Below are 24,251 nucleotides of genomic sequence, written 5' to 3'. Positions count from 1 at the left end.
GCTGCTTCAGCTGGAAGCAAGAAGCAGGCAAGGCTGGCTTACCTCATTCATAGTCGCTTCAATAGCCTGCCTGTGCACTCCAGGGAGGTTGGAAAGTGCAGGGTGCCTAAGAGAGAGGAGAAGAACTAACCAGCCAGTCCTTCTCATTCGTGCAGCTGCCACAGTGCAGCTCCTAGGCAGCAAATGGAACCCATGAGGGAGTTGCTACACCTGCAGTGGCATACCTCTCATCTCCTGTGGACGGGAGCCGTTCCAAGTTGTGCATGATATCCTCATCCGAGCGGAAAGAGGATGGCTGCCCTGGAGAGCGTGTGAAGGACACACTGCTCTCTGAGGTGCATCTGTCAAAGGAGAGAGCAAGCAGGCTGAGCATCAGCTTTTGAGCCAGAGAGGATAAAAAGACACAGATTCCAGAGAGTGAAAAAGGGACCTCTAGAGAAGGTGAGCCTATCTTGGAAAAATTTTAGTTTTCTTAGGGCTGTGGCAGGCTCTGCAAGAGGGAGAATCCTGAGCCTCAGCACACCGAGAGGAGCGGAGACTGGCTGGCTGCGAAGGGAAGGCAGAGGGTTGGTTAGTGACTGGGCCTCTTTCCACCTACCTGTTGTGCAGAATGTCTGCGTTCACAACTTCTATCTCCAGGGGCAGTGTCAGCACAAAGATGTCCAGGGTCACACAGAGGTCCCCCAGGTCAATGGTGTTCAAGCCCTGGCAACTTTCCAGGCAGCCCAGAACCTCCCCTGAGCAGAAATCACAGACAAAGGGAATCAAGCAACAAACAGCTCTGCTTACACACATACAGAGCCTGATGGCAAGTACAGAGACTGCAAGAGGTGGCTGTCCCACACACCCAAACACGTTCGAGAAAGTCACCGTCCTCCATGACTCTTTCAACCTTCCATGACCAATCCCACAGCAAGTGGGAGACTTGGTGAAAAAGCCCTTGTCTGATGCTGGGAGATCCAGGGGGTCTCCGTACAGGGAGAGCTGGTCCTGAGGGACTGCTGTTTAGGATACAGCATGTTTGTTCCAGGGGCTGCTCACCCAGCAGGGGCCTGACAGAAGCTCTACTGCCCTTTAACCTCACAGCAAGGCTTGCTCTTACCTAGACAAGTTGGCAACGACTGCACGGGCATGGAGCTATGCTGGCTACGTAGCTTCACTGAGCAGGTAAGGTGCACAAAGAGTGGGGGCATCTCCTGCTCCAGGAGCTCCTGCTCATTGAGTGAGTCCCCTCCCAAAACGCTAAAGGAGTCATCATCCTGATTCACTGTGTTGGAGTCTGAGAGGGAATCTGTGTCTGGGAACTCATGCTCCAGCTTCTCACGGTACTCCACCTCCAGCTCTGGGTCACTCTCTGTGGCGATGCAGCACCCTGACACAGTTCCTGTTGATAACAGTCCCCTGTTAGCAAACCAGGCCCACATCCCCAGGGACCCCACCAGACACAGCCAAACTCTGAAAGGCATCACCACAGCAAGGTTACAGACGTTTTCTTCTCCAGGACAGAGTAAGCAAATATTACCTTCCTCAGCTGCCAGTTCTGCCTCTGATCCCTCCATGTCCTCACTGCCTTTCCTGTCTGCCTGATCCCGAGATGCCTCCTCCTGAGACAAAGAGAGGAAGGGCAGATACTAGAACCATGCCAGGCAGTGCAGCAGGCTGTTGATGGGGCCCCCAGGGGCTCAGTCTACCCATGCACCTGCCAGCCCCAAGTAAAGCTACTGACACCAGGTAAAGCTACTTCCCCCCACAAGGACTAGGTGCCTGCCAAGGCAGCACCATGCCTACCTCTTTCTTGGCTGAGGGTGGGCAATAGAAGAAATAGTGAGGATTTGATGGCACCGGCTTGAAATGTAAGCTTCCAATTTCCAGGAATTTTTCCTAAAAGAGAAATCCCAAATATGAAGCAGACATTCCACTCCACTCTCCTGTGGGAGCAAAGTCGAGCTTCCACATTCCTCACCTGGATAATTTTATGCAGGTCAGGGTGCGCCTGGCAGGGCTGTCCAATTTCCAGCAGGGAGAGGGGAAACTCTGAACAGCAGCTAGTACCTACACTGCTCTTTGGCTCCTCTGTGGGGCTAGCAATGTTATGGGAGTCCTGCTCGCTGTAGTCTTCCATTTCCGCACTGACAGGATTGTGGACAGGTCAGACAGGCAAATCAAGAAACAAGATTAGTTATACATATTATCTACCCTGCAAGCATCCCACCTCACAGTTCCCCACACCTCATCTGTGTAAACACAACGTGACTTACACGGCCCCCACCCCTACAGCTGCAGAAATCCTCCTGCCACCCACTAACCCACATAAGAGCTCAGGCTGTCTGAAGCCAGACCAGAGGTAGTTTAACCATGCTGATCCCACTGCCAGGTACTCTACACCACACTACACATCCACCCTGGGAAACAGAGACGTGTGGCTGAGTGTAGGGACAGGCCTGGATCAATTTTTATTACCAACACCCAGTCCAGGGCACCTCACAGCAAATACCACCACGCCGGCACCCCTAGTATCTTGGCAGCACAGCGCAGAGCTCAGGCCCATACTTACTCAGCAGCTCCATGACAGAATCGGTCCTTAAAACTCAGATAAAGCAATGGGGGGAGTGGGATGCTGGTTAGTCAAAGTACTCCCAGGTACTTGAATTAGTAATACAAATGGGAGCTCTGGGTGCAATGTGTCACAAGCTGTACATCCTTCAGTAAAGTTTATACAGTCTGCATTGGGATAGGTGACTCATAATCATACAAACAAAAAAAAAAGTTCCCACAGTTCTTCTCTGGGAAAGTAGCACTTGAAGAAGTCATCTCACTTTCCAAACACTGACTGGTCTTCAAAACCACAGTCTCATCCCAATGATTTGCAGTATAAGAAGAAATAGGACTGGGGATTCCGAACAAATGCTAGTGAATTCACATAAAGGAACTGAGGATAGTCAAGTGCAAACAGGACAAAAAACGTAAAGAGGGTGTTGCTTTGACAGACACTAAGGCACAGTAGAGTACTTTTTCCCCTGCATAAGTTTCCAGAAGCTATACAAACCTCATAAATACCCTAGGGATTAGAAAGACAGAAGGTTAACATCAAGCATATTCCGATTCTGCCTTGCTATCTCCCTTGTGATATTTTTTCCAGAGTTTTAATATAAAAAAATCACGCTTCCTTCATTAGAAAAAGATAACAAGCCTGTCATTTTCACCAGAGTCAATAGCCAACTCAAATCAAGCAGCAGCAGATGTGTAATTTGTCCAGAAACAAGTCTTAGGGTTACCTGGAGATAGACTGCCCTCCAGCTCAGGACAGATGGGACAGTAATGAGCTAAGATTACAAGAGAAAGCAAAAGGTTGGATGCCACCAGAGATTATAAAAAAGAGAAGGCCCTGGTGGACACCATACCACGTGGGATATCCCACCAGAAATACCTGTTCTTACATATGGCTCTGTTAGAACCTGCCCTACATCATTTCTAGCAGGCAGCAGAAGATGCTTGAAGAAAGATCTGTCATGGCCCAATGCTTAGAACAGAAGCAACACCAAGGTGGGCCCCTACCTTGATTCAGAGACCAAGACACCCCGTTCCCTAGAGCTCTGCTCCTCCTCTTGCTCTATGCTGCCCACTTGGAAGCTGGCTGTCTTGGAGTGCGTACAGAAATGTTGGTGGCTCTCTCGGAACGAGCGGACATGGCTGCACACTGTCAGCAGGAAGTTGGTGATATCAATCTCTTGGAGCAGCTCCTCACAGTAGTCCATGGCTGTGAGCAGGTCCTGGGAGCTGATGCTGTGTGACTGCTGAAGGCTCTTGAACAGCCCTACAGATCAAACACAGTGTTTGAGTGCCCCGCTGCAAGGATGCAAGGCCATGGGAGTCAGGCAATAGCCACGTATAGATTTTCACCCAGTTCCAACACAGACTCGCAACCAGTGCAGGTGCTGGGAGACAAGACTCAGCCAGGATGCCTAATCCTACAGGTTAGCCTAGGTTTGTGTCATCCCAGAGTGCCCTAGGGATCTGCCACCCTGAAGGTGAGAGGAAAATGTCAGAAGGTACCCTCCCCAAGTCCAGGAACAGCCTATGCAAGGCCCATAGGGAACGCACTAAGGCATCTTTAAATCCCTCCTGGTGGGAGGATAAGTCCTACAGCTCCTCCCTTTGCTCAGTGTAAGTTCACTAGAAAAATGAGACATTGCTTTCATACAAGAAGATCCTAGGTCCAGCCCCAAGCCCAGCCCTGCCTCGGCTCCCACTGTTCTGCTCCTCACCTTTCACATAGCACTGGTGGGAGTGCTCCTGCAGCAGCGTGCAGTAACTCACCAACTCTTTATGCTTGTGGTCTAGCCAAGCAGCAGTAGGAGGACGTTCCAGAGACTGGGACCTGGAAAAGAGGAACCATGGCCTTCAGCACCAATGAAACACATTTTAGACTGCAAATGGCTCTGGTACCAGTAAAGCAGGGCCCTAGGGCATGCACAGGGAGTGGCTGATATAAAGCAGAGAGGCAAAACCCCTCAAGAAAATAAAGCACAGCTACAGCCAGCCTCTTGTCAAGAAAGGTCCTCCGTTTTCTGATTAGGAATCAAGTATGGTATTACCTGAAAAAGATGTCTCGGGGAGGACGGTGTGCCCGTGGGCTGACAAGCTGCTCTCGTAACAATTCCAAAGAGCAGCTGTAGATGTAAATGGGGCAGCGAAATCGGCGGCACTCGCCTAGCTCAGATTGCGAGTTCTGGCGACAGAAGGAGATATGCACATCCCTCCGCGAGGGGCCACCCTGTTCCCCTGCGTCACGGCTCACTTCTGCAAAAGAAACAATCCTGAGATTAAGGCCTTCAAGGTGCCTCTCATTCCTGGTCTGAGAGGTCACAGCCCTCACAGCAGCAGCCACAGGTAGGTATCAGTTTTACAAGCTTCTCACTACTCAAACCTCAGGGGCCATTCTCAGCCAGCACCCAACCACTCAGTGCAGTGCCCAGCTGTGAGACTGGGAATAGCAAGGCTACTAATACTAATACTTCAGCAAGGTGCTGTCCTGCAGGCAGTACCATGGGCTGGTGTTATGCTGAGGGTAGGTAACGGCACTGCAGCGTCCCCTTCGTCAGCCTCAACCCTGACTCGCTCTGCACAGACAGGTCCCACGTTATCCTCTCCAGATCGACTCTCATCTTTCGGAGGTCTGTCCAACCCACAAGCCATCAGCTTCTGTACATCTGGAAGAAAATAAAATAAAATCACCCTCTATCCAGTGAGAACAGTTTAACCCCTCCACCTACATTCCCTAGAGGGCAGATGTCCCTGCCATGTGTGGGATTTTGTGCGTGGGAGCAGCTCCAGAGAGTACCTCCAGTTGAGCCTACCAGCCTTCACCAGCAGCTCAGTGGAAGTCAGACCAGTGACAATGGCCAGAAGCAGGGACTCTCCCAGACCATCCCATTAATAGTCCTTGCTCCATTCATTAACAGCCCTACAGGGAAAACAGTCCAATGGTTGCAGTCAGCAAACAACTCAAAGCCACATCCCCTGCCTAAAAACACTATGTGGGAAGCACCACGCTCAAGAAAATAAGAGCAAGACATTTAACACTTTGCACCACCCTGCTCCTGGCCACATGGTGCAAAAAGACTCAGTCTACTCTGCTGTTCAATTTTCCCTCTGTCCTACCACAGCTGATTCTGCTTTTGCTGTTTTCCTGAGGGGATGCTTGGGACTGCTACCTCCTCTTGCTCCCCACAACAGATGGCCTCACCTGAGAAGGTGGCTGGCAGAAAGGTCAGGAACACGTGCTGCGGGTTGACCAGCTTGGCATAACACCGCCACTGTGGGGGAAAGGGCCCTGTTGTGTCACTCAGGGTCACGTCATCCTCAAGCAGCTCTGTGTTGCCAAGGCTCTGACGAAAAAGCAGAAGCTGGATAAGCTCACAGCACGTGGCATGGGCCTACCTTGAGGCAGGTAACAACTACACAGAGCAAATTCCTCCACGACTGCTGGTCAGCACAGCACTGAAATCACTCTGTCCACCCCCTGCAGCAATCTCAGAGCAGCCTGGCTCCAGGAAACACAGCACACAGTCAGGAGATGCTTAGCCAGCTTTACTGGGGCTGGTTCTGACCTCCAGGCAGTGATTGCCCATGGTTCCTGAGCAATATGCAGCACAGCATCAGTCCTGCTGTAACAGGCTAGGCCCATGGTGAGTGCAACTACACACACCCCTACTAGATTCCTGCTTGCTTCAACCACAGGCTACAGCTTAAACTGCTGCCAAGCATGGGGAAAACACCAGCCTTTCGATCTGTCCTCAAGCCTTCTACTAACTCTCCTTCTCTTCACCAGCTGCTGCCTTGCCTTCAGAGAGGGCTCAGGAGGACGACAGCATCGTAGCAGTACCTGCAGAGTACTTGTGGAGCCAGTCATATCCCTGGTGCCGTTGCTGCCAACAAGATGATAGGATGCAGAAGCATCCTGCTGCTCCAGGGTCCCAGAGGCTTTCAGAGTTTCTTCTGAAAGGGAGCACAGAGAAATGAACCTGAGAAACACCAGCTGAGGAAGAGACTTGAAAGCAAGGCTCCTGAAACACCCCAGCTCTCAGCGTCACTACTGTCACACTCCTGGCCCTTACCTCTGATAACAGGGAGTGTGAAGGGGGGTTGATGGCCATCACGATCCCGTTGCAGAACCTGCTCCATGAAAGCCACATGATCAGCATCAGCCATGGGGATCTCCCGGTCACTGAGGTCATGCTGCAGGCAGCCATGGAAGAGGTTTAGTAGCATTTCATTGGGCACAAACGAAGAGTCCTTGGTCACCTCCTCATTCTCTGCTCCAAAACAGAACCATGGCAGCTTCAGGGACAGCACCTCCACAGCCACCACCTGCCCAGGCCCCCAAGAGACAGCCCTTTGCAAAGTCTTCTATACAGCCAGGAGTCTCCCCCAGCACCTCTGCAAGGCCGACTTGGAGGGTGTTGAGGAAGCCCTGGAGTTCCAGCACCATTAGCCACCCTGCACTGACTCACCCTGCTACTGTAACTGTGCTGGAGATGTTTGGGACCACAGACAAGAAACCACCACCACTGAGTAACAGTTTGGGTTTAACATTTTCAAGAGCAACTCTTCCAAAACTATCACCCCAAGAAAAACAGCAATATGCCTGGACAGCCCTGGGCAGCAGAGATGGGAAGAACAGCACTGAGCTACTGAAAGAGGGATGGCAGCTCTCACACGCCTGCTGCACAGGGAGACAAACACAGGACAGGGTGCCCATAGCCATGGAGGGAGGACAAGAGGAGGCAGGTGGTAAAGAGACACCTACCTTTTGTCAGCATTAGGAAGAACATTTCAACCTGCTGGCACCTAGGCAACAGCTTCATGAGGTTGAACTGGAACGGAATCTCGTGCACTCGAAAACCAGCCCCCATGTCTGGATCTGCAACAAGAATTGGGAATGTAGCATGCCTGTGCACAGCACATAGCCCAGCCTCCCAGGCCGTCTCCGCATGCATAGAGCCAGCCCTAGACACAGTGCAAGCAGCACAAGTGAAGGTGCACAGCAACGCTGCCCAGCTCCCTCTGCTCGGGAGGGCAGAGGCATACAAAGAATGAATGTGGTGAAAGGGCGAAGTCTGCTGGAGGCTGCAGCAGGTTGTGAGCTACCTACAGAGAGACACCTCGCTGTAAGAGCTCCCTGGGCTTATTGCCCCCTTCACACAAGGAGGGATGGGGAGCCACCATGAGGCCTTACACAGCTCAGGTCCAGAGCTGCCAGGGGACAAGAAGTGAACATCAATACCACAGGTAACACTGCTGGAGAGCAATAACCGTGCTGGGAGCCAGAGGCAGCCTGAATTACCAGCATAGCCGGGGACAAGGACCCCCCTGCTCTTGGGAAAGATCTCCCATATGGCAGGGTCTCCACATCCCTGCAGTTGTTTCCAGTCCTCTTCCTCAGGGACCAGGCCCTGAGTTTTCCTGGCCGTCTGCCCTTCCCACGGGGCCAGTGATATGAGCCAACGTTCCCTGAGGTCCTGTCCCCAGCCTTTGGGATGATCTTGGCTCCCTCAAACCCACCCAATATCTGCTGTGTTATTCACTGCAAGGCAAGCAAACAAAAGATCTAGGATAGGGTGAACTAGTGACAAGAAAGCAAAAAATAATGAGCTTCTAGAACAGACTGCCTGACAAGGGTGAACTCCCACATACTCCTGGAGTTCTCAATGAACTATATTTATCATGTCAAGTAAGATACACAATCCTATCCTGAAGAAAGGGGACAGACCAGACCTCCTAAGGTCCCCTTCCCTATCTTTGTGGGCTAATGGCACATTCACAAAGGATCCAGACACGAACAGGACCACCAGAAAGCAAGTGTCCCACTAACTGCTCTGGAAACTGTATCTTGTAACGGAGAACAGAGAAGCTCTTCCTTCACATCATTTACAACTGCTGTACAACCATTTGCCCTGGCCTACCCTGCCCATCACTGTATAGGTGAGCTTATCTTCCACGTGCTCCAGAAGTCAGCCCCTCTCACAGAATTACAGAATGGATGAGGTTGTAAAGGACCTCTGCAAGTCATTTGGTCCAACCCCCCTGCTCAAGCAGGGTCACCTAGTCACTTCTCCAGCCTGGGCAGAAAGCCTCAATGCTTTTTTGGCCTTCCCAGGATGAACGCATTTCTCTGGCAGCTTAGCACAAGTGCAACAAAGTGACCCACAGCCATCAAAGTCTAGAAAGTAATTTCCAAAATAACCTGTTCCCTGTTCCACCTTCCAGAAACCTTTAATGGGACCCAAGACATTCAGGGCCTAGCTGCCTCTTGCTCCATCAAACCTGCTAGGACATATATGCTGGACTCACCTTCAGTAGCTTTGGTGTCTGAAGAAGGGCAGACCCAGTCCTTGTTCTGGCACAACTGGCTGATGTACTCAAAGGTCAACATGGTGGCAATGCACGCAAGGTCCCGGGGATAGAGCTGCAATAAACAGTCAAGGCTCAGCTGTATTCAGCAGAATTAGTAACCTCAAATGCAGGAAAAAACAGTCTAAAAGCAAGGAGAGGAAACACTCATAATCTCATCCCCTGACTTGCCCTATTCTCACTCCTTGCTCCCTCCTTCTCCACCAGCCCTTTAGCCTCTTTTTACCGTGTTCAAGAGGTGCATTTGCAGTACTGCCTGCAATCCCTGCTCTGGTCCAGTTTGCTCCCCTCCAACAGAATGGCTCTTGACAAAGTAATTTGTATTTTCCCACCTATCCCAAAGCAGCACTACATCCACTACCTTGCAATCCAGAAACCTTTTCTGTCCAGTAGCCCAGTTCCTCTTTTAGAAATCTCAGTCTCTTGTTAACAGCATTCCCATCTCTTCTGGCCCTCAGTAATTCACCTGCAGTGTTGCGGTGCACTTGCAATAAACCTCTTCTACCTCCACAAAAGAGCCCGTGCCCCTATCCCTTTCAGGGACTCACCGCTTTAGGTATTTTCTGGTAGGGCAAGCCATGGAGGTGCTTCCAGTTTTCAGCAGTACTGTGGACATGGCCGCTCTGTGGCTCTACCCAGCACTCAGTGACCAGGTTCAGTTCTGTGTCCACCTCGATGGCCTCTACCTCTGTATCGTTGTCATCATCTGTGGAAAAGCTAGAAGAAAGACATAAGTCCTGCAAGATGGCACAGAGCCAGCAGCCCACTGCAGCTCCTCTCAGAGCCGTGAGAGCAGCCACACAAACCCTAGGTTTGCAGATAAAGCCCCAGTTAACTAGCCATCAATCCATGACAGCCAGTTGTATGTACTAGATGACGAAGGACTTCTTCCCACATTGCCTGCAAAGGGCAAGTCTGGAGCTGTGATTCCACTGCCAGCCCTCCCTGGGAGCAGGGCAACAGCCTCACCTGTCCTTGGTGGAGGTGGAGTGGGGAGGGAAGAGGATGTATTGGACGACACAGGTGTGCTGCTCTTTGCCATTGCTGCTCTCACTTGAGCCATCAATCTGGAGGGGAGACACTGCGTAAGCCGGGCCAGCAGCAATAGCCCACACCTACTCAGTGCCCCCCTGTACAATACAGCCCCACCACCCAGCTCCACCAGCAGTGGTGGAGAAAGCGAGCCTGTCCCAGCCCCACTCCTCCAGCACAGCACTGTCCCCAGCAAAGCAGCACTCCAACTGCAGATTACGACAGGAAAATGACCAACACACAAGCTGCTTTACTTCCAGGAAGGAGGCAGGTCTCCCTGTATACATCAAGGGGGTGTTCTGGAGGCAAATAGGAAATCCCATCACAGGAAGTTGAATCCACATCAGAAGAAGCAACGAAGGACTGCGTCCACGCTGCAGCACCAGGCTCACCTGTATGGGCAGCTCCAGCACCATGTTGATAATTCCATCCCCGCTGGATGCAAAGTGGAAACCCTCTGACAGACGAACCCTGGCAACAGAGAGGCAGTCAGACACAGTGGACTTCTCTACCCATACTGCAAGCCTCAAACACAAGAATAACAACACCCTTCACCCCCTAACACCTTCCTTCCCAAGACAAGCTACACACAGAGAATGGGGAGATGCGACACTTCGCACAGGACAGCCTGTGTGAAGATCAGCATACTGCAGGCACAGTAACACCTCTTGCCCTTTTGTATGTTTTCCAGGACTCTCCTTTTCCTCACCTGTAGAACTGGGTAAAGCACTGGTCCAAGTAGCTCTAGAAGCTGTACACAGGACCAAAACCCTCTGCACAGCAGCTTCAGGTGTATAATAAGATCGACCCTGCTTTCTCCGCACCCCCAGGACTAGCTGGAGAAAGCACCGTCATTCAGGTGTGCAACTTACTCTGTGAGTGTGGAAAGGAGCTGGGCTACAGCGGTGATGGGCACGGCCGGTGCCAGCCCCGACTGGACACTCCAGATCCAGCGCTGGTGATAGAAGTAGCGGGACAGAGAGGCCAGAGTGGAAGAGGCAGTACGATTGGCCACCATAGTAAGTGGGCCAGACACTGGGGGATGCTCCAGGTTGAGGATGAAGGGGGCTCGATAGTCAGAAGGCAGCTTCTCATACCTAAAAGAGGGCAGAAGTGTGGCTTGCTGAGTGGAAAGAACATTCTGCTCAGGGCCAGAGCTGTCTGGATTCACCGCCCACTTGCTGGGTTCAGGACAGAGCCCTCCAGCAGCAAAACATAGCTAGTCCAGCACAGGATCCTGCTCAGACAGCAGTAACTAAATTTGCTTTTGCATCATGTTAGTTAGGAGTAACAAATCTGCGGGTCAAGCAAGGCTCCGTGCTGCAAGTCACAGCCCTCCCAGACTACATTCTGTGTGCCATTGTGTACATGGCTGTGTGCCATTCCCAGCCACACAACCCAAACCCATCCAACAAGCACCAGCTTCACAGCACTCTCATCCTGCAACTGGCAGCACTGTCCACAGACCCTCCTCTCTCCCACTTCCCAGGGCAAGGAGGCTGTGCTGATGGCCTGGATCTCCATCACTACCTGATGAGTAGCTTCTCCAATGGTTTGTGCAGCACAACAAGGCAGGGTCTGTCTGAGAGGGCTGACTGGGCCCCAGCCACAGGTGGAGACTTGGAGGGAGAACTACTGCCAAACATTTTCCTCTTTGCTTTTGGAGTTGCCTCCTTGCTCTGGACCCTGTGGGGAAAGCGCAGCTGCAAGATTCGGTCCCGTAACTCTTCCACTATCTGTCATGGCAAAAGCAAAAGGTAAGTATGACCACCTTTGTCTGGAGACATAAGCTATTCAAAATAAGCTTCCAGAACAAGAGCCTGACTAAAAGGAATAGAACATTCCTTGAATATACTGATGAGCAGGAGTGAAAGGTCATTTTACTTCTTAGGCACTAGCAAGACTGAGATCAAGATGACACAAGGTTCTTAGGTCCATGTTTTAACAATTACAAATATTTTTAAAAGCAAAAGAAAGATCAAAAAACCCCCCAAAGACGATTTCAAGGCTGAATAAATAGTCTTCCATAACCATGACGAAAACCAAATTAACGGGATGCCAGCTCCTCCACAGAAGCAGTCTGAGCACCCACCCTCATTCCTCCCCTCCTCCTCTCCTCAACAGCCTACAGTAAATGTAAACTAGTACATATAAGACAGAGCAAGACTGTTCCCACAGCTGATGTGCTCCCCCGCTATCATGCTCATGTGTCAAACCTCTATGGTAAAAGGTTTCAAGAGCTTAGGTTATTTTTTAGCTTAATTTTTTCCAAGATACTTGCAAAACTACTTCCTGATTACTCCTTTTAGCAGCTCTGAATATGGTTCTAAGCACACCAGCACCTGATGCCCACAATGCTCCAGGGGTTTCTTTGAAATTTCCATGGTTAGCTTTCTTTTCATGATCTTTGTTCAACTCGTTTTAATTTCCATTACCACGGCAGGCCAACAGAAGAACAGCAGTCTCCATCTCCCTCCTCAACACTAATTATTTCAGCAACTTTCCCCATGATTATTATGTTTTTTTCAAGGAAAGGAGTGTCCCCAAATCCAAATGTGAAGCACAGCTCTTCCTGCACTACAATGCCACTTGGGTCTCCTTCATAGTTTCATACTGATAATGCAGAATTGCTGATGGTGTTAAAGCTCCCAAACCCCAACGTCTGCTGTTTTGCAGTTATTAATACTGGCTTCCAGCCACTGTTGTGCTGCCTAGCTGTCCACAAAGCGCGCAGGATGGAAGGGCAGACAAAACCAAATAGCTTTGACTAGTAAACAGATTGGGAAACTCATCTGCAGGTAGGTAGCAGGTCAAAGGGCAGGGAAACCACAAACAGCTGCTGCTTTGATGAGAACAGAGCACTTTTTCAGTTTCCTTGCCTTGTTCTCTAAGACAGTTTCTGCTTTATGACACCCCATTCCTACTCCAGTTCTACCTTGTGCCACGTATCAAGTCTCACCAAAAGCCTTCTGAAAGTCAGACTGTACAAGGTCCTTTCCTTCCCTTAAACATTGGAAATTTGAGTAACTCAACACAAAAAACCCTTCCCCTTAAACCAGGTGTAAGTAAGTAGAACTTAAAGTTCTACTGCCATCCTCCACACCGGGTAACTAATCAGCCCTATGGCAGGCAAAAAAAAAAAAAAAAAAAAAAAAAAGATTGCGCATGATACCATTTATGATCTACGTATAGCTCCCGCTGCAGTCATCTGGAGCTTGCCCAGAGCTGCAGGGTATGGCGCCTGTCTCACACCGTCTTCGTGAGACAGGTATTAACTTACACCTGCCAGAGGGAACTCCTTCCTAAAACCTGTCACTTGGCATTACCAGCCCACGTGTTGGCCCAGCAACCAGTGCCCAAAGCCTGGATCCTCTTAAAACATGAAAGGGCAGATCCTCCAGAGTGCCAGAGCACTTAGTGTTATCTGGGTTCATTATCTCTGAAAGAGATGGTCCTTCCCACGTTTGTCAGCTTCTCCTCAGACTAATCTAACACTAAAGCTAAGTGAGACAAAACAAAGATTGCTTTCATGAAGACAAAAAATCAAGGTTTAATGATAAACCTCTTGCTTATAACAACAGGTTCACACAACTTAATAGCAGGACATTTTCCTCATACTTACTGTTTTACCTAGTAATGGTTCGACTTGCCTCAGCCATTAGAGCTGGAGAAACAGTCCACACAGTAACCCCACCTTCTGAATCTGACTAGCATGGCCCATTTCTTTTGGTACATAAAAGCCTATCTAGCAGGCTTGCAGATCTTTAAATCATTGTCTGGGTATAACATTCTTTCCCTGTACTGCTCATGTGGGGCATTGTTTGCATTTAATAACTCTTCCTTGCCCAAATAATGTAATATACATGTGCAATTCACCACCTACTGAAGCTGATAGCCTAGGGAACATGCAGTACATCCATCACAGAGGTCTTTACAGATGAGTCAGACAACAAGTACTTGCTGCTCCTGACAGGGTATTGATTGTGCTTTGGTCACACAGGCAGACTAGGTAACCTTCGAGTCATTTCAAGTCCCACAGTTAAATTAAGCAGTGGGAAAAATATTCATGTGACCAACTATTCTTCGAGGTTTTGGGTTTAGATCTTTCATAGACTTAAGACAGAAAGCTCTGTCCAAATTGTCCCTTTCTGTTACAGTAAATTCACACCCATTTAAGCCTTAACCTAGCAGTTAGTTATTAGAGGATACCTGCTCACAGTGTCACCTGTGATCTACCCCACTTCCACATCCAGAACTTCTTGCTCTGCTCCTAACCCAGGAAGCAGCCAACCAGCTCTCACCTTGTTCCTGGCCTGTGCCGGTGTGCCAATAGGGAATCCCAGCCGGAGAACCATGCAGGGAGCTTTGGAGATGATCCGCACCACATAAAACGAGGAAGGCGTGGGATCCTCAGAACTAGGGAGGAGGGATTAAGACAGGGCTGAAATAGCACAGATCTTGCTGCTCGGTCATGTCAGACCAAGGTGAGGCCTGCTTTTCAGAGCTCAACAGCCCACACAACTTGGCAGCAACACACATCGGTTGTAGCATGCAGAACCCCCTAGGTGGTTTCCCTCTCCCTGTGGGCTGTGCCTGGAACACGGTGGCAGCAATTCAGAATACACAGGGTTTCATACCTGCTTATCTCGCTCTTATCCTCTCCTCTAGACATCTGCTTCTGGCCCATCACAGCATACTGCTCTAACTGGATCTTTGGTCTGGCCCTATGCCCAGCTCCCCACACCAGACTGCTTCAGAGCCACTCACCCCTGTATCAGTTTGACGTAGGAGTAGCTCTCCACCAGCACGAAGCTGCTCCAGTCCCGCAGCAGGGAGGTGAGCGCCGAGTGAGAGATGCGGCACTGGATGGTGCTGTAGCGGCCGTTGTTGCCCGGTGTGTGCAGGTGCTTGGGCACAGGCCTGCAGGGTGTGGCAGAAAGCCACTTCAGAACCATAGTTTCTCTTCTTCCCCCAAATCCCAGAGCGACTTTGCTACATCCATTCCAACCCACCCTCTGACTGGTACACCAGCCTTATTCCTCCACAGCAGCCAATAACCAGGCTCCCCCCTACCTGTGCCTCTGGGCCAGAGCCACACACTCCCCGAGCACAGAGGGATCCCGCTCTCCACCTTGCACAGAGCACACCCTCATACTGTTTCTATCCCCTTCCATGCAATATATGGCTATTATTCACACAACTCTGCGACTAGGACCAGCCTCAGGAAAGCAATGCCTTCAGGCAAGGTGTTTCCCAGTAGCAAGCAAAAACATGCGGGATAGCTCCAACTGGATGGTCCACAGCCCCCGCATGCAGGAAATCCAGACCCAAAAGGGACTTGAGAAACATTTTATGCTCCTGAGAACAGCCCTCCTCTTGACAAGTTGACTTCCCAACCCGTAGTCCCTCAGATAAATGAGCCTCCACCATCCACCAGGTCGCACTAGCAAGGCCCTTCCTTGGCCATAGGCACCTGCAAGACAGCTGCAGCTCTGCAGCTGGACTGAGCAGGATGCCCCGCTTCCCCAGGCTGGCCCACACCGTGCACGTGAGCTCAGCCAAGTTACATACGTGTCATGCTCCAGGAGGAGGACTATACGATGCATGTGCAGCCACCTCTGCCAGAAGTTGGCATCCATAGAAAGGATAGGCTTCCAGTAAGAGGCAAACTGGGAATGGCTTGAGTCAGACCCACTGTGCTGCAGGGATAGTACCTGGGAAAATGACAGGGCAATATTCAGCAAGAAACTGTCTGGTTCCACCCAGAGCGAGCTGGAATTTCTCTAGCAGCTGAGCTGTAGAGGCTTAGAAGGTTAGCTGCATCCCCAGCTTTCAGTAACTGCCTCTCAGCAGAATAACTAAGTGCGTTCACATTGAAACACACAGTACAATGTAAGAAAAAATAGATCAGGTTCCTGAAATGTCAAGTTAATTAGGAATTGAACTACTTATCAAGTAAATCAACCATGGAAAAGATGGCATATGTAGTGGTGTTGAGAGGGGGATGTATGGCTTGTGTCAGCAGAGCAATTAGACACTGAGATAACTCGTCTGAGTGCTCAAATATGGTACCAGCAGGAGGTGGCACTGGGCAACTCTAACATGTTTGTATGGTAACACTGATTCCACCAACTATAGCCACTCTGCTGACACAGAAATTAAGTGTTGGTTAGCCATAAAGTGGGATGCTCCAGATATACAGAGGGATACGTAACCTTACACAGTGAAAATTTACTAATGAAGCAAAAGGCTTAAGTAATAAAATTAAAGGGATAGTTCTCTTAAATTAAAGCTCCCCTAGCTTTGATATCTGCTAGTCATCTTCTACCAGTGCCAAGGACACTGCTAGCAGGGAATAGATAATATGCTAACACTTCTGCTCAGTGAGCTTCAATGAGTTTGAATTTTGCAGTGGAAACTATTAGCTCATATTTTGTTCAGTTTCTACTGTGCAGATGACAAGTATCTCTCTTGCACCTTCCATATGAGTGCTCAGAGCAATAAACCTATGAAACTATAACTATTCAGCACATCCTATATCTTCAACTGACAATGCTGAGCTACATCACCAGGGCACAAGACTGTCAGCAGCAACTCCATATATATGAGGTAACCACTGAGAAAACATGGCAAAAATAAATGTGTCAGCCTCCTCATTGGTCTCACACATAACATCACTACAGGAGGCTTCACAGAACAATTAGGAGACTTGCTGTGGGGCTTAGAGGTGTAGCTGCAGCAATAAGGACAAAGGGTGATGTCTCAGAGGGGAGAAGTATGGGATGGGATGTTCACAGGCACTGCATTGCACCTGAACTCTGTTACAGAGCAGGACAAAGTGCAACAGATAAAGCCTTAGAGTTACAAAAGATTCTGATTGCCTGTTGGGACTCAGCAACCCCTGGTGCAAGACAGAATAGGCAGGAGGGACAACCCATCCTACATTAAATGGGAACATACCGGAGTGGTGGAGCCTGGGGGGATGTAGAAGAGGGGCACCCCGTTCTTGGTGCTCTCAGGAATGGTAAAATGTTCTGGGACTGTGTCGAAAGACTGCAGATGAACCAACATCTGATCTGTCTGGTTGATGCTGAAAGAGAAGAGGCAGTCAGCTGCAAAAGCCCGTGCTCTCCCCACTACTGCTCCAGCCAGCCCAGTGCCTGCACACACAGCACTCCCTGTCTATTGGGAGCACATCTACACCGATACAGCTTTCTAGGGCAATGCTGGAATTCAATGCCAGATTGCAAAGAGCATGTTACGGGAGTTCAAATGCAACAGCCTAATACATAAAGAGGATGATCAGAGTTGCGAATGAAGTGCTAGAGAAGGCATCTGCTGAATAGCCAGGAAATGACTATAACCCACAGGCCCTTCAGGCCTAGAAACGTGAGGTGTTGCTCCTAGTGTGACCACACAGCAGAGCGGCAAGGCTGTGCTGTAAGAACACACCACCTCCATGGGATGGCAGTCAGAGTTAAGGTTTGCATCACAGGATCAGGACTCAGGGCATCAATACATTCACCACGAAGCAATCTTACAAATTAGGTCACAGGCTGGTTCAAGTCTTTTCCTCGGCTAGAAGGCAAGCTTGTTGCCAGCTACGCCTCTTCTTCAGAGCATGTTCCTCTGGGACCCTGGATTGGGATGGCCACCTGCATAACCCATGCCCCAGCACACCAAGGAAGGAATTTCTTGGTTACATCAGACACTGGGAACTGCTAGGGATGGTCCAGCTCACCTCTGCAAGGTGTTCCAGAAGCGCCGGATGACTGTAGTGCGGTACAGACTGGTGATAGGCTTCCTCATGGTGCAACTGATGTCATGCAAAATGTCATAGCTTCCCTCCATCGTCACTTCCACCCATGTGCTGCGCTTCGATGGGTCCAGGGGCCAGGGTGTCACAGCCAAGTACTCTATCCTCATGTTATGCTTCCAAAGCAGTACTAGTTTCACCTCCAGCTGAGACCCACCTGCATAGGAGCAGAGGAATAAGTTGTTTGGTACAGATCTGAGTTTTATCTCTGACCAGGAGCTCCCGAGTACTGTGAGATTGTGTGATTGCTATGAGGAAGACAAGTAATCTAACAACTGCTCTAGCTGAAGGCATTCTCCCTCCTCCCCCAACACAGAAAGGCTTTGATCACACTGCAGCATTTGGTGAACAGTTCTTTAAATGTACATGTAATATTTACACTAGAGAAAGCAACTGAAACTCGGAGGAGGTGCTGACATTTGCAATAGGCTCACTTCTTCACAACCTCATCTTTGTTTCCAAGAAAAACGTTGCTTTGCACAGATGAGCAGCGTCTTTAAGCTATGAAGTTTTCTTATCTGCACTCTGCAGTTAATATATCCCACTGGAGAAACAGACTTTTGGACATGATGGGCCCAGATCATCAACAACCTGGAAGGTGATGCCCAATTCTTAGATTAAATTCCATGTTCTTCCTGCACATATAGTATTTCATGCAATCCAAACCTTCCACCATCAAAAGCTTCTTGTGACAGATGGACTCAATCCCTTAGCCAAACTAGCAACAGTTGGGTACAGGCTCCAAAGGAGGTGAAGGCCTGAGCCGCAGCTGGGCCAAGAACTCCTTTAGGAAACCCACAAAGGAGCAGAGTGACACAGCGAGCACTGATGCGTGCGAGCTTGGAACACCCATCACGCAACCAACACATGAATAGTGGGTGGCTTTTCCAAGACTCATTTATCCAGGAGGAAAGTTGTGGGTACAAGGAGTCTCATGCGTACCTTTCCCATTGTATGCCATTTGACCACAAGCCAAACCCTTTATCCCATAAATACGACAGCCTGAGCGAGCCTTCTCCGAGCTCTCCCTGCGAGGCAGCATGGCTGCACGGCGGTGACCTCCCCTTGAGCCGGGATGCCTCTCACGGTTGCTCCTTGAGCAGAGAAAGGCCTTCTACTAACGACAGATCTTTGGATGAGCCTGCTTGGAGTTCTCTGGAAGTTGCAGCTGGACTGTTCACCAAGTGACTCTCCCCTTGGGCAGGGACACCTCTCAAGGTTTTAGATTCCTTGTCTGAGACTAAGGGATCCTTCCTTACCAAGGGTGGAGAGGCTCCTCATTTGCAACAGATCCTTGGCAAGTGTCTGATAGCATGCTAAAATAATACTAATGAAATCCACTTAGTTAATTCCTTTAGACACAAACAGTTGTCCAAGTCTGAGACTGAGACTGGATCTAGCTGCACCTAAGCTCCACCAGGAGTTTTAGAAAGGGAGCCCAGTCTGAACGGTGTGACTCAGTGGGAGGGTCTCCTTTATACTTCTGCATCTCTGTCTCTGTGTAAATCATTCTAGCTCGATTCTAACTCAACTTTACTTTGTATGTTTCTTCCATGTAGTAAGTAACAGAATGAACCTTGCTACTGAACTCTGTTAAGTTGCACTTTTATAAATTCACATTAAAACCACTTTTGTCAATACCTTTGATGGTATCTCTGAGCTATCTAAATCACTCATTTGCAACAAATTGGCGCAGCTGGCAGGATCCTAAATCAAGTTTCACAACCCATGTTTACCCTCTTCTGCTCCCAAAGTTAAGAAGAACGAATATTCACCCATCCTTCAAACTGTAGTACATTTTTACCTTTTTCTTTAAGTGGGCCATTGCATCTCTAGCAAGATTAACACAAACACCTGACAGCAAGCCTCACTGAGCCAGAAGAGCAGAAAAGTGTCACACTCCTGCTGACTGTGCATGTTTATTTGTACTGAAACAACCCAGGGAAACACATGACTCTAAAACAGTGCCATGCTGCTGTTTCAGCTGCTCAATCATCTATTCTGATGTCCAGCCTGCTCTATAGTTTGCTGGACTTGCAGCATTTGTGAGATAAGTGATTGGATGTGCTGGAAACCGTCCGAACAGGTCATCAGCCTGGATCCTATGTTTCCTGCAGAGTTGCATTTGCTGCTGTCATAGGCACATCATGCTATCCCCTTCACAGGGTGATTACACTCCATTTTAAAGCCATCTTGCTTTTTGCACCTATGGTCCCTGCTGAGAGGCTCCATCAGAGTACTCTTCCCCTGCCATGTGCAGAAGAAACCTTACAGACCACATGCCAAATTCATGCTTGGTAGTTCTTTTGATTAAATTGTTTTTATTCTGAGAAGCTTCATTTCCATAACATTGACAAGGAGCGTGCGCTAGGGCAAGAAAACCTTACCCAGTTTCAGTTGTTACTGTGCAGGTTAAACTAAGCCATAGCCAGCAGCCTATGACAGAATATCCATTCCTCCTAACAGTCCCAGACTTCCCTGCACCTCAAGAATTCATCATTCCCGAACGAAGATGATCAAAGGTGTGTGCTGTATTTCACCTGTATTTCATTGGAGGGATTGCTAGGATTTTAGTTAAGGTCACTAATATTTTCCATAGTAAGGGCTCTCCATTACTATAAATGTATTTGCCAGGGCTGTACCATCTGCTGTTCCCATATGAAGATTATCTAGTTTATCAGAGAGACTAAACAAGTATTTATAGATTTGTCTCTTTCCATTTCATACTGTCACCTCACTCGTATCATTTTAGTGCTCATCCACTGCTTTCCACACAATATTTTCATTCTCATAACAAAGCTTTTCTATTTCATCTACAGCAAACATGATAAGCAAATTCCTACATTTTTACCCAGATCATTAATGAAAATATTTCCTACTTCCACCTGTGTTTCCATTAGTCATTCTGGCTTCACTCCTACAATCCAACACAAGCAAAACTAAAACCACAGGCAAAATATTTACTCAGCTTAAGTCATACCTAGATGAATCTTTAGCTTGTTCTTACTGCAAAGCAATCTATTTCTGCATCTTGACTTTATAGCTAAGAAAAGGTTTTGCTGCTTTGATTTCTTCCATAAAGTCCAGCCCTGGTTTTCAGAAAACTCACTTTGTCTTCCCAATTCCTGACACTGGGAACAGCCACTCTCACTGGCCAGCTCATGCCCAGCCATTTTTGGCACTGGACTGATTCACAGAGGAAGATGAGGTTTCGAAAAAATGTCCTCCAGGCTCTCCTCAACACACAGCAACACAAAATGGTCAGTGATGTTTGTTTTTTTTTAGCAAAGGGCAATCCTCTGACATTGTCCCAGAAAGAAACAGGAGAAGAGCTGAGCTCTATTACATGCCATGGCTCCAAAGCTTCTCACCTACAGCTTCTCTCCCTTCTGTACCTTCCAATTCCCCTTTCGCAAGCACCTCTGCATGCCTAACTAACTATAGTAGCCTTCTAAATGCCTAAATATCGAAAAATCAAATAGGGAGGGTAACCAGAGCACTTATAAATATCACAAACAAGCTCTCCAGGCAACTCTGAGCACAAAGCTAGCTATTTATTCTATTTTGCCTTTGGCAAAGTGAAGCAGAAAAGCGACAGTGTCAAAGTCCACAACTGCACTCTTTCCTCTTGCTTCACAGCCAGCTGGCTCCTTAACAGCCTTTAGTTTGCAAGTTTTGGCAAAAGCTTTTGGCAATCCAGGTTAATTAACTGTTCTTTGTTATACACTTATCTACAGAATGGCCCAAAAAGCCGTAATTAGCCAAACATGCTTTTCCTTAGCAGAGGCAATGCTGAATGCCTAAATGTCTTGATCTTTCATAAATTCTACTTTAAGACGTTAGTTCAACTATTTTTCTGATCAGACAGCAGCTCCCCAGTGCATTTACCCTTTCCAAAGTAACATTATCTGCTGCTATTCTGAAGGCTGGCACAGAAATACACACTGTATTTTTGATAGGTCAGACATTTTCATTTTAAAATTCCTTCTAAAAAATCTTCATCAAAATACACAGGAATTATTTCTGGCTCAGGGAGCTCCTGAGCTGCAAGGACCTAAAGAGTGCTCAAAGGGAAGAAAAAAGGAGAAATGAGATACTGTGTAGTTACCCTATTCTTACTCCTCCCAGTGCACCTGCTTATAGCTAGTCACCACAGAAGGTAACTCTGATCCAGTGCCGCTACTCTTCTGCTGTCTGCTCTTGTAAAAACAGAACACCAAACCATTTAGCATTCCAAGGGCTAAAAGACAGCAGGAAGATACCTAGGGGAAAGTAAAGGGAGCGTGGTGAACGTGGTGGTATTTCTGATACATTCCTCCAGAATCCAGGAATTTACTGCTTTATGATATCCTGAGCGAGAGGTTGTAGCTACACCTTTGTGCAAAAAGGTACAACATGAACTTGTCTGATTGCTATTCGAATGATTCACACCTGCTACATCTTCCAGCATTTCCATATAGGACTTTGTAGTCACCAAGACTACTTCATCATTCCTGCCAGATTAAAGAAAGGCTCTTTCTCCAGCACTGTCCGAGCTCTAAGTGAACTGGTGCACAGAAGGGTAAAATACACAACATTGAGCACAGCTTGGACAGGAACTGACTTGTTAAAGACTGTTCCATAGACATTCCTAGACAAGGAGAGTGCAATGGACCTAATCAGAATGGATTTAAGAGAAGGATCTCATGTCACACCTACAGATTAGTGAAAACAATCTGCAGTTGCTACTAGAAGAGCTGTCTCAATGGGAACCTTCACAGATTCTTACTTTTAATAGAAAGCTCTTGAAACAAGAAATTAGGACTATTCCTGGAAGACCAACTTTAGAAATTATCCCACTTAATATAATTGTTAGCAACCTTCCCAAAAAAGCTGGTTTAGATCCATCCCATTTGAAAGAAGCATCAAGTTGAAAGAACTGCAATTCCTAGTCATCACATAGGAATAGAGAGCTGAATTGAATGAGATCAACTTCAGAGTACTACTATTTGAGGAACAGCACATTTAGGGACTACTAAACAAACAAAACCCAATAAAACACCCCCAAGGACTAATCAGCTCAAAGGTGCACGAAAGAGACAGATTTCTGCGCTAGGAATGCAATACAATCATGGAGAAAGCTCATGTGACTCCTCGTCTATCAGATACGGTCTTTTACTTCAGAGGCAGGGAAGTATTTGCATTGCTGACAAGGCAATGATAAAACCACATTTACCAACACTCTTATCAACTGTTTCCAGCAAAATGAGCCCAAACTGTGAAAGGCAAACAGCTGGGGCGGTGGGGGTGGGGAAAAAGTGCTGTTAGGATGAATAAACAGAACAGAAAGTCTGCCCTTACAAAAGGAGGCTGAAACACTGGCTTGCTTAACTTGCTCAGAAGAGAGGTTACAAGGAGAAAGGCATAGTTCTTAAATACATTTGTGCAATGCCAGAGAAGGAGGATAAACTTAATTAAGGCTATTAAAGTCATACAGGTCTAATTTGGTCTGAGTGAGATTAGAAAGGAAGCTAGAGGAAGAGCAATGAAACCCCAGGACAATCTTCCAAGTAGAGCACTGGCTTAAGATACCTACTCAGTTTTAAGGCAGACCACAGTAAATTCACGGAAACATCATCTAGCAAGTTTGGAATGATTTTGGAGTTTTATCACAGACTCTGATTTTCTGATATAAAACATATCCTGTGTACTAATATCCCCCAAAGAATAGCAAAGACACGGGATCACCATACATGTTTACACTGTGTTTTAAGAATCCCATCCTCCTTCCAGGCTTTCTGTCGGTCATTGTGCCAGTCAACAGTAACTTCTTCTCTTGTTTGCAATTCATAACTTGCATTGGATTTTTTCATCTCCCTTTCAGTTAAAGCACTACCACTAGTCACAGGTGGAGATGGAAAGCTAGGTAGGGTTTACGGGCACTCCTTGGGATACTCAAACCCCTCAAGGTCCCTACTCAACAGCTAGTCCTCACACTCCAGGTGCCATTATCTCTAGCAAGTCAAATGAGAGAACAGAACCACTGGATAGTTTTATGTTCTTCTAGTATTGGATATAGTCCTGACTGATCTGCCATTTTCACCTAACAATATCCTTGTTTCCCCCAGTTTCTGCCTTTGGAAGACTGCAGTTTGGAGGCATAAAATCTGTTGTACCAAAAGGCCCACCTTTGTGTTGGTATTTTGGAGTGCGTGTAGCTCTAGTCCACCAAGGACTAGAAAGGGATGGAAAAAGCATAAATATAGAGGAAATCTCAGAAAACTCTGCAAACCCCTAAGTTCTGTCACTAGTTTCCTTGCAATTGTGGGGACTCATTTCCAAGATACAGAGGGTCACAGTCTGTCTATCCTTCCCCAGGCACTTACAGCCACAGTGGATTAGCCTGGCAAGCGCACAATTGCACAATACTGGACAGTCCTGTGTCAGGTAATTACTCATGAAAACAAACGTCAGGGTTTGGAGAAAACTGCTCCTTCCTCCACAATACCAG

At 48.1% G+C, this 24,251-nt stretch overlaps 1 protein-coding gene across 12 annotated transcripts in view; it reads right to left on the bottom strand.

Moving 5' to 3' along the window:
- Positions 1-24,251, bottom strand: part of SZT2 (SZT2 subunit of KICSTOR complex) — a 60,536-nt gene that overhangs the window by 28,432 nt on the left and 7,853 nt on the right. For 11 of the 12 annotated variants that reach the window (XM_040609973.1, XM_040609974.1, XM_040609980.1 and 8 more), the window contains exons 10-35: positions 17,687-17,918; positions 16,906-17,035; positions 15,517-15,659; positions 14,713-14,865; positions 14,247-14,361; positions 11,476-11,681; positions 10,818-11,042; positions 10,338-10,416; positions 9,883-9,980; positions 9,462-9,630; positions 8,854-8,968; positions 7,310-7,423; positions 6,618-6,815; positions 6,386-6,498; positions 5,747-5,888; positions 5,046-5,210; positions 4,596-4,800; positions 4,266-4,378; positions 3,556-3,814; positions 1,964-2,129; positions 1,789-1,881; positions 1,523-1,604; positions 1,103-1,384; positions 599-737; positions 225-341; positions 43-106 (exon numbers count right to left, since the gene is read on the bottom strand). In XM_040609973.1, the coding sequence (XP_040465907.1) occupies positions 43-106; positions 225-341; positions 599-737; positions 1,103-1,384; positions 1,523-1,604; positions 1,789-1,881; positions 1,964-2,129; positions 3,556-3,814; positions 4,266-4,378; positions 4,596-4,800; positions 5,046-5,210; positions 5,747-5,888; positions 6,386-6,498; positions 6,618-6,815; positions 7,310-7,423; positions 8,854-8,968; positions 9,462-9,630; positions 9,883-9,980; positions 10,338-10,416; positions 10,818-11,042; positions 11,476-11,681; positions 14,247-14,361; positions 14,713-14,865; positions 15,517-15,659; positions 16,906-17,035; positions 17,687-17,918 (3,917 nt within the window). Of the gene's footprint in view, positions 1-42; positions 107-224; positions 342-598; positions 738-1,102; positions 1,385-1,522; positions 1,605-1,788; positions 1,882-1,963; positions 2,130-3,555; positions 3,815-4,265; positions 4,379-4,595; positions 4,801-5,045; positions 5,211-5,746; positions 5,889-6,385; positions 6,499-6,617; positions 6,816-7,309; positions 7,424-8,853; positions 8,969-9,461; positions 9,631-9,882; positions 9,981-10,337; positions 10,417-10,817; positions 11,043-11,475; positions 11,682-14,246; positions 14,362-14,712; positions 14,866-15,516; positions 15,660-16,905; positions 17,036-17,686; positions 17,919-24,251 lie in introns of those variants that run through there. The other variant, XM_040609984.1, reaches the window with a different exon arrangement.

The sequence above is a fragment of the Falco naumanni genome, chromosome 11 (genome assembly GCF_017639655.2).
Source record: "Falco naumanni isolate bFalNau1 chromosome 11, bFalNau1.pat, whole genome shotgun sequence".
Lineage (NCBI taxonomy): Eukaryota > Metazoa > Chordata > Aves > Falconiformes > Falconidae > Falco > Falco naumanni.
This window is presented reverse-complemented; position numbering and strand designations above follow the sequence as displayed.